Here is a 17285-nt window from a genome sequence, read left to right on the forward strand (position 1 = left end):
CGATTCTTATTTTCAGGTGATTACACACTAGGAAAATCATACTTATTATATTCCATTTCTGCCATTATATCCCCTTAAATCCATCACACTCAACCTTTAAATAGGTCTTAAATTTAGCTCACTGAAAAGCCTTTTTGGCTTTCTAAACCCTGCAGCTTTCCCTTGGTCAGCCTTACATGTCTCTGTGATTGATGCCATGTGGTGAAACACACCAGTTCCTAACCACCACACACATTTTAATATCACACCATACTGTACTGCAGCTGTTTCTCTAGTTCCTGTTCCTCTTTTTTTTCTAAGCTTGCATTCAAAGAAGAAACAAATGCTTCCCATAGTGTGTTTGTGTGCGTGTGTGTGAAATGTCCGCAAGTAGCCTTTAACATGATGTGACCATCATATTTTAAGAAAAGACAACATTTCACTTGCCTGCAGTTTGAAATAATGGTTTGGTATATAAACAACGTGAAGTGAGGAGTGGTTCAGAAACTGTCAGAGCTAAAAGACTCTTTTCTGTATCACTCCATTATGGGATGTGACAACTGTTTTTCTGCTCCGCGCTCACCTACTCGGTGCATAAAGAAGGCGCTGGCTTTGTCTTTTAAGTGCTCATGGTCTTTACCTGAGGCAGGCAGTTAGGCAAACACCCACGCCTGCCTTCGCTGCCGCACCGTGGGATCTCAAGGGCACGAGGCTCCTCCATCATCAAACACTGAGGAATTCCTCCTCTGCTGCTGCCGCGTGGTTCTCAGAGTGGCAATAAAGAGACATCAGGGCATTCTCTGGGTTTTAGATGAAACGAGTCACCAGCATTAAATGCAGCTCTTGGCTGTCGTGTTGTTATTTGTTTGCCAGGAGTTTTAAAAAAAAGGATATGTCAATCTCAAGAGACTGTTCTGGTTAAGTAAAGATTAAAAAAATAACAAGCGGTGACACTGACTTTGGAAAAAAAGCTTTGTGTTGAAACTACCACCTGCGTCCTGTTTTGTCATTGTTTTTGTGCAATCACAGAAATATTGTGTGCGCCAGGCCAAAGGAAAGTGGCACAGTTCTTGGATGTTGAAACCGTGTTGTTTTTGTTTTTTTGCTCACAGGATGAAATCTTCGCTCGCAGGGAGAAGTTGAGCTCTGTGCTCGAGTTCAACAGGGCCACTTCCTGATGATGACAGTAAACATGGGTGAGTAGTATTCGAAAGCGGGTTGCGATACGGTCCATGCATACAGAGACGCGCATGTGCGAAACACACAAACATACTGTACACACCACTCTCACATCCTCTGGCAGGAACACCGCGGAAAAACCTAACACATGTGCAAGAGTGTGAGGCGGCTGTTAACAGCTCCAGATGGCCCGCTTTGTACACACTTGTTTAGGGCTTTCTGCATTGTTGCTAGTAACAATGTTGTTTTCCTGATTTTCGTACATTATTCCGACATTTACACTTCATTTTGCACATTCTGGGTGCACACACACGTCCCTCGAAAATTCAAAGTATACTGGTGTTGCACATTTATTTATATTCACACCTGCCAGGCCTGTGAGCACACATATGCACTCCTACACCTAGGCTATGCAAAACAATTCACCCACACACATACACACACACACACACACACACACACACACGCACACAGGCATACTGAGTTCCTTCGTGCAACACAACTTAAACAATAGACTCTCTCCGGTGGTGTATTTGCATGTGCATAGGATCTGTCGGCCTGCAGGAGCTGCAGTCTCTACCTGATGCTAACTAACCTCTGTGAAGAAAACTCAATATTAAATTGTTTGTTCTGCTATTCAAACCCAAAAACAATGCACCATGTGTGCATGATTACTTTAGTGCAGCTTTCATTCCTGAGTCTTTACTTTTCTCTTCTGTCCACTGCGATCCAAATCCGTATTGCCTTTGTTTTTTATAGATGACGGTCTCCAAAATGGACCCGGACAGCACAGAAACTCACAAGGTAAACACCAACTGTCACAGATGAAAAATCAGCATTGCAGAAATTGCTCCACATTTTACACTTTACATTTTACCTTTACGACAATGACAGTTATTCTTTTTCTTGTTTAATATTAAATGAGACAATTGTTAGTACTCTCTTGTCTGTGCATTAAGGAGCCAGCTAAGCCTAGCAATTAAAATTGGCAGCAGGGGCAAAAAGCAAGTTAGAGAATATACTAAGGGACTGTACTTTACTTATCAGAGGAGGGGGTGGCTGGGGTGTGACTTCATTTTTTAAATTATATTATTATTATTTATTATTATCTTGACCCTCACTGAAGCTATAAATATTATTGCTTGAGCCTTCCTGAGTGACCTGGGGAAAATGCATGACCCAATTACCATTACTTTATACACACACCTAGTGTTGGTATTGGAGCCAATGCAGCGAGCAAACAGCACAAGAGTTACCACCAAAACAAACTAAGCTCTAAAGCAGAATGCAAATCCTCCTTACCAATTTCATCATCACACTTTGTGCACTTCAGAAAAATATGGATGTGTGACAGCCACCCGTCCTACCACACAAAACCAAAAACATTTAATAAGACTAGACAGTGTGCAACATGTGCATGTAATGACCGCTCTCCCAAATAAACTTTACACAACAGTAGGGTGGGGGGGGGTGTTTGACCCATTTTGCACCACAGCCTCCCCCCTCATAAACAAAGAACAGTCCCTAAATGACAGTTAGCAAGCTAGCTAACGAGACCTTTCCCTTCTTTATTTAATCACTTTCTATTGAATTAAATGATGCACAAAATGGCACGAGAGAGTAAAAAGCCCAACACAGAGAAGCTCAGAAGCCATGACTAGCATGTTCGCGTTTTGCTAGCTGTTAGCAGACATCTCATAGCTATAGTAGTAGGTCAGGCTCTAAAGCCTCAATATTGTTTTGTGAGGACGTGTAGATAAATATTGGTGGTTTGACCTAGTGTGTCAGTAGATATAATTTTGGCACGTGGAGAAAGCTAAGCTAACAGTTTCCCTTTGCCTCCAGTCTTTTTGCTAAGCTAGGCTAAGCTAAGCTAAGTGCCTCCTGGCTAAACATTAGTGTAGTGTAAATACCTCTCAGGAAAAAATGGGAATGAGTATATTTCCCAAAATGTCAGTTCTTTAACTTGAATTCAGTGAACATAAACCCTCTTTAAGAGCTCATTACATTTGCATTACAGAGACACAAAAGCAAAGAGGAGGAATGTTGCAGCCTTTAGATATTGAATGGAAATGTTTGCAGGCATTCTCCAATGAAAGAGACTTTCGGTAGGGACCTTGTACAAACATTAATTGCGCAACTATTCTCACACACCCACGATACCCTGCATTACATCAGAGTCATTATTCTTAGTGAAAGATTAACTTCAGGGGTTTAAACGTTACACCCATTAGGTGGTAAATTAGGTGTATCGCAGTTTCGACAAACAGCAAGGTGCGTAGAAACGAGCGTGCCTCGCTTGTTACAGCTGGTGTGTGTATGAAGGTCTGTGTGTTGTGTGTGTCGTGCGTCAGAGCTCGGCCCGTGCTGCTGCTGCTGCTGCAGAGTGAGAACACGTTTGGCTCCAGCTGCTAATCCAGCCGGATGCCTTTGCCATGATGTGTCTCTCGGCACCAGGAAATCCCCTCAATGTCTTCATTCAGGCAGCCTGCCTCACACACACAGAGTCGCTGCCTCGCTTGCCCTTACACACACTTTGTTAGCTTGCAAGTTGCAGCACTCGCCTCTCAAAGCCAGTGTTATTCTTAAAACACTCCCGGGGCTGGAGCTTGTGCCTTGCGTCTTCAACTCCAAGCTCTTTTAGCTGTTCTGGTTTCGGAGACAGCTACGGGAGAATAACTCCCTTTATGTAAACTATCTCGGACTGGAGTTCCAACTTCATTTCACCCACTGCCACTTTCACCGTTCTCGGCTTTAGCCTGGGAAAAAAAGAAAGATGCAGAGTGATGATGCAATGCCCAGCAATCAGCCTCCATTGTGTAATGTTGCTCACTCTGCTTAGCTTCCTGGAATTCCCCTTTTTCTTATGCTAGTCACATTTCACCCAAGACACAAGACGAAGACGAACAGGAAATAAACTGAAGGTACCCCAACTTATCCACATACCAGAGAAAAAACAAATTCTCAACCGCTCTCGGTCACGTAAGGTTCCTCAAGTTCCTGCAGTTGGTTTGTGGGGCTGCTCCTGGCAGTGATGTGTGAGCTGGTTGCTTTCCACTGTGCTGGTGGTTAGCCTTGGCTGGCCTCGGCCTGGCAGCGGCTGCCGACCAGGCCTCGGTGATGTAATAAATTCATTTATAGGCGGCCATCACTGCCGGCTCTGTACGCCACCACGCAATTCTCACACTCTCACTGCCCCCTTCGCCAACCAGCCCTCCCACTCTCCCCTCTCTACTATTATCCATAGGCAGCACAGGCTTCACACATACACACACACAGATACACACATGCAGGCCTCTGTTGTTTGTTTTGTATCCTTGACTGCCAGTGCTCAGGGTAGTTTGGAGCTGTGAGCCTGCAGAGGCAGGACTGAAACAAGACTTGCCACCAGAGAGAAAGAGAGGCACGATAATGAGAAATAAAGATGGAGGAAAATGCAAAATGACCAAACACATAGCTGTAAATATGATTATTGTTAAGTTTGCATTTCTCTATTAGTCTAGGTATCCGTTAGGAAGTTAACAGAAAATCAAGTCACCTAAAAATGCTCATTTTTGCTTAATAAAATACTTTTTCCCCTGTCCTTGTTTTTATATCTTTTTAAATTTAATATATTTTAGTTTTGGACAAAAAAAATCAAGGAAATGGGCATTTTGTTGACTTAATTCCTGAAGATTCATCAAAAAATTATTTAATCACAGTCATTTATTTCACAATTCTCAAGTTAAATTCCATCTCTACAAATCCTTCACACTTTTCTTGCATGACACACGCAGAACAATGGCACCATGACGATTATGTTCGCTGTGGTCGCAGAGAGGCCGCGTGGACAAACGCTCCATTCCCTCGTGTCCATCTTTGACTGATTCAATCAAAAATCCATTAATTTCCTGAGGTGGAATAACGCGGTTAGCCCTGCTCCGTATTCAGAACAGAGACGGTGACTCAGTTCCTCCCTGTTGGGAGAGTACAGGCCTGGTCGAGCAGTTAGTCATCCGCCACTCCTGACAGCTTATATTTTAACTAGCCGTCGTCCTGTGTGTCCCAACAGGGAGCTTCAGGTCGGTGTGCTCTATAGATGAATGAAACACTGATTTTTTTTGTGTGGAGGAATGCCGGTTGTTTACACACCTAGTTGTGATTATACTCATTCCTCAATTGTTCTGTCTGTGTTATCTCCCTAAACAAGCACGCAGGGAGGAAGACACCATAAGTGGCTCACCTGTCTCACAATTACCTGGCCTTATCACAATCAAACAACCCACACACGGAGTTATAAACTTGTTGCCACAGAGAGGAATGTCTTAATGAGGCACAATCACAACATGCTACTGCATTTGATAAGAGACATGCTTATGTGATTGTCTCTAATTAGACTTAATTCTCAGTCATTTAGTTCTGGTTTGGTGCTTTGGCATAATAAACCGTTAAAGTTATCATCATTAATTTCAAGAATACCTTACTCTCTGTCTCTTTTAGCTGTTTGCACTAAGGAATCACATTTTATGGGTGCAACTTTCTCTTATCGCTCTGCTGTATTTAGCCTCTGTGTAACAGGAGGGAGTGTGCCGTCATTTCTCACTTTACTCTTGCTGCTATATTAAGATAGTCCAACATGACGTCCACCTCTCTGCTGATGTGGTTCGACCTCAGTTTATGTTAGTGTAATGACTGGGCCAGAGGTGTTTGTGGTCGCCAAGAGAGCTTGTAGGGGTAGCTTCCAAGTAAAAAGGAGCTTAGAGTGTAAAGGAGAATAAATAAAGGTTATGCTGGGAGAAACTTAAAACATGAATGTATTTTTAAAAAGTCAAACACAGCCACAATTCCTTGATTTATGTCAATTGTAACTAGCCTTTTGACAGTATTAACCTTGTCCAAATGCCACAGCACAACAATTTAGGAAATAAAAAACAATAAACCAAACCAAATCAAGTTTATCTTTATCTATATAGCACATTTAAAAACAACCACAGTTGACCAAAGTGCTGTACAAAATAAAAGAATGACACACATAGCAATATAAAATGTACACAAATATATAACAGAATAAAACGGTAAGAACAATTACATACGTAAAAAAGGTTATAAAATACTAAAATATTAAAACCACTGCAAACAACCAATGGCCATTGAAAACATGTACGTTTTAAGATTTGTCATAAAAGTGTCAATGGAGGGGGAGCATTTGATTGAGAACGCTAGGCTATTCCAAAGGTTTGGAGCAGCGACCGCAAAGGCACAATCTCCCTTACCCACCAGCCTCGACCTCGAACGCAATTAAAGCAGACAAAAAAGTAACAGTTTAACCAGATAGCCTGCTGAATAATGTACGGTAGAAGCACAAATATCAAGGAAAAATGACCAAATCAACAAAATCTGCAAGTGTCCAAATTGATTAGGCAAAACACTCCGCTTCCGAAACACTCCCGCTGTGGTACGACACTGTGCAGAAGATGGAACAACACCAGGTAGAAGCCAGAGGAAAATGAGAATGTTGACTTATTCATCTTGTATCATACCTAACTTTAGGGGATCATAACATATCAGGTATAGTATTAATCTGCAGATGACCAAACTTTTCTGTGGATGCCAGTTTTTGAGCTATGACAAAGGCCAAAATGGGGCTTTCAACAGACTAGGTCAGGCTTGTTGTTTGTAGGCGAGCCGATTGCCATAAAACTTGCAGACTCGACCAGCTGGTTAAGAGGAGCGAGGAGTCAGCAGTGAGTGACGATATAAAAAGTCAATAAAACAGGTTTTTCAACAAGTGTGAATCATCACGACCACGAGAGATCCTCGAGCACAAAGTCATATTGTGCACACAAAATATTAGGCTGATTGGACCAGTAGTTTGTAAGATTAGCTGGAAACATAAAGGAAACAGCCTGACTCGGTCAGGTTGTTTCCTTTATCTACTCTCATTCGCATATTTCACAGGGAGCGTTGGTGCGTTGGGCTTTTGTGCCGAAAATTGCTTTCTAGAACATTGCGATATCGATCTGAATTCGGTTAATTGTTCAGCCCTGGTGTTTTTGTGCTTTGACCCCTGGGCGAACCTAACGGACTTGCCCACTGTCGGCCAACAGCTGGCGACAAGAGCCGTACAGTGGGACTTAGATCAAATGGCACCTCGGACCCCATCTGCTCCCCTGTGCTACTATCACACTTTGTATGTGAATGACATTCCCAGTGGTCTTTTACACACATACACATGCACACATAGAGACAAAGATCCCTTTTACTTTAAAGAATGTGGTCTTTCCTGCAGGTGCTGTTTGTGTTGCGGGGCACACACCTGGCCTGGTTTCCCAGTGAACGAAGAGTGTGTGTGTGTGTGTGTTTTCATAATGAATGCACCCGGGGCTCATCTGAGAGGCAGGCAGGAGCTGAGGTCAACGACCTCTTCTTTATATTGTAATCACCGCACTCAGATAATTGGTTCTATTAAAGTCTCTTGATATGGTAATGTCTGACATGCTCATCTGCATGATTGCCCCCTTTAGACACCAGAGCGTGTGAGTGTGTGCGGCAGAAAGTGTGAAGTGGGAGATGAGAAGTGAGAAATGGAGAAGCGGCTAGATGCTGAGCGCCGGTCTCTTTTGCACTTGCAGGTTTTGCTAAATGAATTTTTAAGGGTTTAATGAACGCTATAGACCTGTCCCCTGTGAGGAGTGAAGTGTGAATGTGAAACACACTCGACTCGCTCTTGTTTAGCCTCCCGATTTCTCCCATCAAAGTCAGTTCATGTATGAGCCTGCAGCCACTTTGATTCTGAATCAGTCAGCGTTTGACAAAAGAAAAGATCAATCGTTGTCTGATTACTGAGACCGAATTTCAGCTGAGGAATTACGTTCCTGAAATCCCTCCGTTGATACAGAACATTGACGAGCTTAATAACAGAGCTCCAGGCCACGCACTCGCAACCACATCGCCCCCTGCAACAGCCACTCATAGACACACATGCTGCATTATTAAACACCTTTTCTCTTTCACTGCTTTTGTATGCAGAGTACAGAGTTTGAGAGCCACCAGCATTGTTAGGTTTATCCACAGCATCAGAATTCTTTCACTTCACTCGCACCTAAACAGAGATAAAGATCAGAGAAGATTTGCAGCGTTCAGGTGTACAGAGAAAAACTTTCAAGGTATCTCCTCTTTTCATAGATGTGTTGTTTCGATTTTGTTAGAGAGACACCACTGGACGTTTTTTCCATTAGTGGAAAGTCCACAGATGGCATTTCAACAGGAAGTATCAAACCAGGTGTTGCCTCATTGCGTTGTCTGAGCCAACACAACCTCCAACGCAAAGCACATGACGAACGATCAGACAGACTTGCACTTACCTTCCTGGGCTATCATCACTCATCCGTGACACTGTAAATGTCGAGGAATGGTCACATGTCACCATGGAAAGTGAGTTTAAACAGCTGTGGGTCATTGTACAGTTGTAGTTTCTTTATTGAACTTCACTGGAGTGAGAGTGATTTCACTGAAGTAATATGTGTTTGTCTTGTTTAGATGACGAGGAGGCGCTTAACTCCATTATGAAGGACCTGGCAGCCCTGGGCCGCTGCTACACCCAGCACAACAGCCACAAGCCCAAGAACAGAACCTTACTCTACAGACAGGTACACATGGCATCCATTTGTGCTTCATTTAAAGGGACAATGCATTTGTGGTCTATATTTTGAGTCTAGATGTCAACCTCTGACCACCTCTGGTAGGCTGAAATGGTGGCTGTAAAAGGTTTGTGGTTTGTAAAATGGAATTCTAATGCTGAAGTGGTGTCAAAACATCCTTGGCAATAGCTGGGCAGTGTATCGATATTATACCAATACTGTGATATGAGATATTGTCTTAGATTTTGGATATTGTAGTATTTTTAATGTTGTCTTCTCCTGTTTTTAAAGGGACAGTTTACCCCCCAAAAAGAAATACATTATTTTCCTCTTACCTGTGAGTGTTTTGATGTAAGTTGCAGAGTGTTTTAGAAATTGGCTATAGAGATGTCTGCCTTCTCTCCAATATAATGGCACTAGATAGCACTCAGCTTCTGGTGCTCAAAGCGCCAAAAAAATACCTTTGAAAAACACAACAGCAATGTCTCTCTCAGGAAATCTTGATCCGGTTACTCAAGATAATCCACAGATCTTGTTGTGGGCAGTTTCACGTAGGGACTATTTGCCAACCTTGCAAAAGGAGGCATGCAACTACTGCTAGCTCACCTGGCATCACTGAGCTAGCTAACGTTACAGTTTAGCCGAAGGGACCCCAGTTATGTTAAGATCTCGCCATGGCATGAGCACGAGCCTCTCATACGTGAGTAGATGTACGCTTCCTTCTGCGAGGTGATTCGGCTTCGACATTGCTGTTGAGTTTTTCAGATATATTTGTTTGAGCACCACAAGCTGAGTACCATCTAGTTCCATTATATCCGAGAGAACCAGACATCTCTACGACCGCTATCTCCAACACTCGACAACTCAAACCCAACCCAATCCTAAAACTTCAATTAAAGGCCCAGTCCCTTTTACTTGCCTGATGTGGCAACATATTTTGACAAATAAAGGCCTGTCTCAATTAGAGGCCTGATTTGGTTGCCAAGCAGTTCATCTTTATACAAGTTCTTTGGATGTATAAAGGCTACCTATCTGAGCTTAACGTTAGTTAGCTGCTTAGATCGCACATACAAATATAAGTGTTTAAACTTTTGCCAATATGGAGATGCTACATGTCGTTAGCTAAGTTAGATTCTCCATAATTCAATCATTCAGTTCATTTACTGAAAGGCCTGTCCCAAATACAAGCCTGTTGAGTTCAGTGATTTAATACTAGCCTGGGCTACTAAATGAAGTTTTACGGTAGCTAATTACCACTACAGGTAAGAGGAAGTATGCGTGAACTGTCTCTTTAAAGGCTGTATTACAGTAAAGTGAAGCTGTTCTATTATTTGCTTTTACCCACTTAGTCATTATATCCACGCACTTACTCATTATTGATCAAATAGTCAACCCTGCAGCATCACTGCAATATCAATATCAAAGTATTTATGCAAAAATATTAGATTTTTGCATAAATACACAGCTACATCATAATTGCATGAGCTTATTTATCCATATTTTAATAAAACAGTGAGCGATTGGGATGTGCTGAGTATACAGAGATCAGAGAAGAAGTGGATTATGTTGCGTGAATAGTTTGAGATGAAGCTTTTTCTGCTGTAAAACCACCCTGCCATTGGAAACCATTGTAACGGACGTGAGCGCAGTCCGATCACAGCTGCTGCTCTTCATGCAAACTATAAACTTTTTACAGCCTTCGTTCAAACCTACAGGGGGTGAGTGCAGGTTTTTTGAGTATCGCATTAAAGCTGTCGCACATTCTGCTCAATTACAGTTTATTAACCACACACACCAAGAGCACAGCAGTGCCTTCAACCTTTACTGTCACTCTGGGTGTTCACAAAAAAACCTCAGCTGCACTTCCTTTTTGATTTTTTTTTTTTTTTTGTTGGACTGACAACTGCTGGCTGCCAAAGTCAGGTGAAGGTTGTGCTGTAGTTGAGTAGAGGACATTGTGCAACTGAGAGGAGCTTATTCTGAGTCTAATTCCGACACATTTTACAGATGCTAATGTGACACTGTGCTGCATTCATTAATGTTTATCGGCATGGGAATTCTAGGCTTGAATCAAAAAGGAGATTTGACACTGTGCGGGATGTAGCGGCACGTTGCAGGTGCAAACAAACAAAGCAAGTTGGAGTGTTTGGTCCAGGTTGTGCTTTAACTGGTCCACTGTGACAATGAGAAATCTGAGGACAGAGAAATATGCGGCAAGGTGGGAATACATTGTTAATGTGCACACATCATGCACATAAAACTTACATACACACTCGTTATGTGTCTGAGAATTTATTTGTTGCCTGTAAATTACATATGATTATGGTGTTTATTAATGTTGGAATTTACATTTAATTTGTGTTTTTTTATTTCTATTTATTTATGTTTGTTTTGTTTGTTTGTTTTTTAGATTTTTTTAAATTAAAGAAATATTTTATTGAATTTTATTTTATTTTTTATATTTTGAATATATATAAACCAAGTCACATTTTGGTCAACAAATCATATGACTCTTTCTTTCTCTGTTGGTATTTATTTGTACAAAAGTAAACATTTTAATTACTAATTACAAACAAAACAAAGACAAATCTGGGTTTACATTACATTATAGGATGTGTCTTAAAATATACCATTTAGACTTCTACATTCGCAAAGTCATCCCAAACAAAGTTAATGTTTTATTGCCTGCCACCTTCCAGAGTTTAATTTCTCTCAGTCACCTTGTGTCGCTTTCTGAAGTTGTTTCCTTGTGTGTTTGTTCCCTCTGTGGAATGATAATTGGTAAATCCTCTTGAAGCACCAGTGTTTATGATGCGCCATAAACAAACAGCGAGGAGCAGAGACAGTTTCCGCTTAGCGTTGGGGTAAACCCCTACTTTTTTTTTTACCCGGTTGCTCACAGATATGATGTCAGTTTATCACCATGACCTCATGCAGACTTGCAGGCTCCTCCAGATTCCTGCTCTCTTGGGCAATGACTCCAAAAATAGAAAACTTATATTGTGTCATGCCACCTCTGGAGTCAAATCGAGGGATTATGTTGTCTTTGTACTGCAGGACAAAATTCAGCAGCAGCAGTGCAAAACACGTGTCATTATAATGTTGTTTGTCACTTAAATTCCTTGTCCAGCTTATTGCTTTTATTTATTCAGAAAACCAAATCCCACATTTCAACTTTCCACTTCCATAACTCCCCTCTGTTGTTATTTTTCCTCTCAACAGGATTTAAGAGTCAAGCTGGAGCATGAGAGAGAAAAACGGTATGTTGGAACCTCTGTATTGTTTTTTCTGCTCCTCTGTCCAAGCCTTAACTCCTCACTTCGGATCTTTCTTGTTATGCTTTGCCATGCCTGGGATTTTGGTGTCTAGTGGAAATCACAGTTACATGCCAGAGTAGCATAAAGAGAGAGGGAAAATTCCTGCTTTGACATTTAGCCGCGGCCTTGTGTTTTCAGGCTCGGACGGGCTGTTTGAGAAGGGAAAAGAAACAGAGAGAGGGCCCGTGAGAGGGAGTGAGTGAAAAGACAGTGTCCAGTCTTCCAGGCACACCCCAAATTAATACTTCATCGTCTGTGTTTTCTGTCCTCCCTCACACCACCAGCCTCGGAGTTACTCAAGAGGCAGAGCCTGGTCACACAGACTCTGTCTGGAGACGGCCTTCTCCCACCGAGGTGCCTTACAGTTTGTTTACCACGCTGGAGCACTTTGAAAGTGGCGGCGCCCAGTATAAATAACAGATCTTTTGAAACGGGAGAGGCTTTATTTGGTGCTGGGCTTCATTTTGTCTACACTGGGTTGCAGCTTCCATGTATGGATGCTGTGGGAGCCTCTCAGGTCCTTGTCTGGCCTTTAGCATCACATCCTGGTCGAGGCCCAAGTTCACAGACAGACTTTGTCCCCTCGTTAAACAACCCGCAGAGAGTCTAAACTCCAAACAACTCCTTAGGGGGTGAAATGACAAACACAGAACGCACTGTTACAGTGGAAAACACATCAGAGGGAGACTGACCAGAACTTACAAGAGTAATTGCCTTGATTCATCAGAATATAGAGCGGGGGAAACAGGCGCTGGTTCAGTGAGGCTGTGATTAGAAAACCACAGGCTCTCAGGAGTGAGAAAGAGAAAGGAAACGACACGCTCCTCTTGCAGAATACGGCTTCACGTTGGGCCTCTCCACTTTTTCACAGCCCTAATTGGCTACTGTTGAGCTAGAGACAAGTTTTTCATGTTCCTGTCTCTCTGTGTTTCTGCCTCCCTCTGTTTCTCCGTCTTGCGGTCTTCTTCTCTTTCTCTAGAGCTCCCCTCACACCGCTCTGCTCTCTGGGAACAGACAGACAACAGCTCACCCTGGAAAACTCCATTCACTGCTTTCAAAAGCAACTTTTTTTCTTTAATTCATCTTGTGAATTCACGCTCCTCTCTTCTTTCTGTCATGTTGTTAATTAGCTTTTTTCGTGTTACGCTTGTCCGAGCTGTGACTGCTTTCACTTTGATTTACAGTAGGGCCTGTTTTGGAAATCAGTAGGATATCCTGAGTTTGTTACCTCCTGTGGTAAAATAATAATATCATATTGTAGCTTAAGCATGGCCTACATATGTATTTATTTAAAGCTGCCCTAATCACTGGTCTTAAATTACCAGTGGATTACATTATTATGTAAATGTAAAAGGGGTCATTTGAACTGACAAAGCCACAAAGAACTGACCCTGTTGTAAGCTCCTTTTTAAAACGGCCACTTTCCAATCCTACGTTAGCAACCGTAAAGCATAGAGGCCTGTCAAGCTTTCAGAACAAAGGAAAATACTGTGACTATGTGCATATGAAACCTGCAAGCCTGACAGCAGATATCCTCAAAGTTTAGACTAACACGTTAGCTAGTTAGCACGTTAGCACGTTAGCAAACAAAGACGGTGAATAATGATTATACGTTACTTAAATTTTAACATTAAGTGAGGTAGTTGTGTACCACTTGAGGCTTTTTTAGCTTTAAACAAATGTAAAAGAAGGATAATTTCCTTTTGCTAGCAATGGGCTAAACATATATTAGATAATGAAGGCTAAAGGAAACGTTTAAAATAGAAGAATATCAGGGTGTCTACAGGTCCTTAACCAGTCAACGTCCTAAATTCAGTGTTACAGCAATAAGGCCTTGAAAGTTCTTAGATAGTCTTAAATTTGAATTTGTGAGGTCTTAACTGCTACAAACATTTTATCTAATTTAATTTATCCATTTTTTAATTTGTGTTTGTGAAAATAGCGAAGACTTTGTGGTTAAAAGTTAACCATCATTTTACTTCACACTTGCACTTACCTGTTGGGAAAATGTAGATTGACTTAACTCACTCTAATAACCATATTTCCTACGTAACACTTCACAAGACCACATACTACTTGCCTGCAATGCTTACCTGCGATTCTTTTATAATGATTTGTTCAAAAATCTGTCCTAAATTTGGTTAAAATATGTCTTAAACAGGTCTTAAAAAGCATTAAATTTAACTGTCTGATACACCCTGTATATTGACTTAGCCTGCACAAGAACATTATTGTTCCTGCATGTTTGTCCTTAATGAAATTATCAAGACACAGGGTTCTTGAAGCTTGCATCGCATCCGATGAGCTTTTCTCTTATTTTTAATGTCCTTTTCATTCTAATTAAGCATTTGGAATATCCCTCGCTGATATTGCTGAAAACGCCAAATTGACTTGCTGAGTGCGAAAGTTTTACAGGCTTGACAACAGTAACCGAGGCGGGTGGGCTTAGTGAAGGCTCAACCGTCATCAGACTCTGCAGTTCCTGACAGCTCTACAGAGTGTTTTAGCTTCTTTTAGCTCAATGTTTTGTTTTCTAATCTGCAGCTTAACTGTTTTTACCCAAGCTTAAAGTAAAGTAAATTTTATTGTCCCCCAAGGGAAATTCGTCTTGGTGCTCGTAGTCGCAAGCAGCTTTAGTAAAATGCTCTAAAAACCCACTGTACACTGCCTGCCCAGCACCAAACGGCAGACAGACTAAGTTAGCCAGTGAACATAGGAAAGCATAGAGTGGTGCAGAAATGGGTCCTAAAACCTGGAAGTAAGTTAGCATTTTTTTCATCGGGTTTGGATAGATGCCTGAAATAGTCTTTGTGTAACACAAAATGAAGAGATTTTTGACATAAAATGGTCAGTAAATACCCTACTCGTGAACTTTTAAGCTTTAACATGTGTTTAAAAAAGCAGTTGCTAACAAGTGGCTAAATGAGACTACAGAGGTTGTCACCAAACACAACTCCACAGCCTGGCGGCAACGTTGAAGTCATGGGACCGTGGTGTTCGTTTATACCCTAATGTTTGCATGTTTGCATTTACACTTCAAAAATAAAAAAAGTTGTGTTCATTTTTGAAGATTATCTTGATCAACAAAACATGCAAATATAAGGATAGAATAGAATAGATCTTTAATGTCCACCATTGCTGGAAATTTGTCTTCGGCTCACCAAACACAAAAGCCAACATTGTAAAAAAGAGACTAATAGTCAGTAAGACAAGCACATTACACAGTAAAGGATACTGATGACACTTGGGATAAAGGACTTCTTAAATACATTCTTAGTTACCAGAAGGACTCTGTAGTGCCTCCCGGAGCTCCAGAGCTTCAACTGGCTGAAGAGAGTATGGGAGCTATCTGCCAAGATACTCCTTGCTTTCTTCCTCATCCTTTCTGTAAAGAGTTGGGTCAAGGGCTTTTGTGGCCTGCCAACTATTTTACTTGCCATTGTTACTATAAATTGTTATTATAAACGTTTGTTTGCAGTGGAGCTAATTTGTGGCAATGATCCAAAAATCCAATGGAAAAATCCTGGCAGCGCTCTATTTAGCAGCTAAAGAGCCCGATACTTTTTCCAAGAGTTGGTGGAGAACAAACGCAGAGCTAAAAGAGAGAGTAAATGTTAACTTGCATTCATCAAGTGGACAAAAACATGACTCTAAATGAGCGCTGGATGTGTACAAATGCATCTGTTTGCTAGCATGTTTGCCATATCATCTGAAAATGCAATATGTCAGTATTGCGTTTTCACTTGTCCCCACTGCCTACAAGTGGCCAAAAAAATCACTTCAAGCAGGTTTAATGTTTATATGTCTAGAGAAAATTATATAAGCTTAGCATTGGCGAAAGCAGCAAAACATAACATTTACAGTCTTGACACAAAACACAGGCAGTAGTACAATAAAAATCCCATAAAAGCTTATTAAATTAAAAGGCAACTGAACTACATTTCTGAGCCTTTGTCAAAAAACGTTTCAACTCGAGCTGCTAAGCAAGAAAACCTGAATCTGATTATGACGGCACTTATGGCCAAGTTCTCAATAACACTCTGAGAACACAAAGGTGAAATCTTTATGTTTTTTTATTTTAAAAAAAACCTCAACTGTATGATCATAATCCAAGTTACAGCACCAGTGTGAATTACAAGTTATATCTGAGCACAGCACTTAAGGTATTAGGAGTCCCTGAGTCAGGATAACCGTGTTGTCTGTCCACAATGGAATCTAATTGGACGCTCTCTCTTTTCATTGGCAAGCGCTGAAGGTTTGGGGCAGGAAATAGGAGCTGTGTCTCTCTCTTCCCCCTGGCTCTGCCTCAGGGTCTTCTGCCAGAGAGTGAAGGAACTGAGCCAGACCTGTTTTTTTTTTTTTTTTACTGGTGTGATTGTGTCCATGAGAGAAAGGCTAAGAGAAAGAGAGAGTGTGCTGAGACGTGTGAAAGCATTCTTTCTACTCGGCAGATCTGTGCGTCCACATGCTCGCACAGAGGAAGGAAAGCCATATCTTTTGGAGCAGCATCCTCACAACCCCCCTCCCCCCTCCTCCACATCCCTCCAGCTCTTTATCAGACACATCATCATCGAGTATAAACAGAGACGGAGAGCGTTTAGCTGTGCTGCTGCTCGCCTCTGATCTGCAGGCCTCCCTCTTCCCAGAATGCTCTCCTCAAATGAGGGAACCAATGAGCAGTCATTAAGATAGGCAGAGCTTTGGCCTCTGATGAGGAAATGATGGGATAAAAACAAGTCCTTTTATCAGGATACTATAAAGAGATAGTGGGCTACGGATTCTTCAAAAGCAGAGAGTGAGGGGAGACGGATAAAGAAGAGAGGAGAAGAAGTGCTGGAGAGAATCTCTTTCTCTTTCTTTCCTTTTATTTTGTCAGGCTGTCTCCTTTATTTTCTCTCTCACAGTCTGTAAATATCTCCACGTCTCTGTATCTGTCACTCTTTAAAAGAGGAGGGAAAGACACACATCCTGCTGCTTTTGCTGCCGCTCCAGATTTTTTCCCCTTTCCTCTCAGGAAGTTTCCCATCTGCCTTTGTGCCGGCTTAGTGGAGAGGCCCAGTGGTGTTGAAACAGTGGCCGATGCACACACTGATTGGGAAGCACACTCATGCATGTAGAGCTTTACAAACACGCACGCATCCATATATACACTCACTACAAACACTCGCTGATAAGCTCGGACAGACCGAGT

At 41.7% G+C, this 17285-nt stretch overlaps 1 protein-coding gene across 1 annotated transcript in view; it reads left to right on the plus strand.

The window, feature by feature from the left end:
- The window catches only part of map3k22 (mitogen-activated protein kinase kinase kinase 22), a 52385-nt gene that overhangs the window by 12897 nt on the left and 22203 nt on the right, over nucleotides 1-17285 (plus strand). Inside the window, exons 2-5 of the mRNA XM_050056851.1 lie at nucleotides 1092-1175; nucleotides 1918-1962; nucleotides 8677-8786; nucleotides 12000-12037. Coding sequence (XP_049912808.1) covers nucleotides 1157-1175; nucleotides 1918-1962; nucleotides 8677-8786; nucleotides 12000-12037 — 212 coding nt within the window. The 5' untranslated portion in view covers nucleotides 1092-1156. The remainder of the gene's footprint in view (nucleotides 1-1091; nucleotides 1176-1917; nucleotides 1963-8676; nucleotides 8787-11999; nucleotides 12038-17285) is intronic.

The sequence above is a fragment of the Epinephelus moara genome, chromosome 11, assembly GCF_006386435.1.
Source record: "Epinephelus moara isolate mb chromosome 11, YSFRI_EMoa_1.0, whole genome shotgun sequence".
In the NCBI taxonomy this organism is placed as follows: Eukaryota; Metazoa; Chordata; class Actinopteri; order Perciformes; family Serranidae; genus Epinephelus; species Epinephelus moara.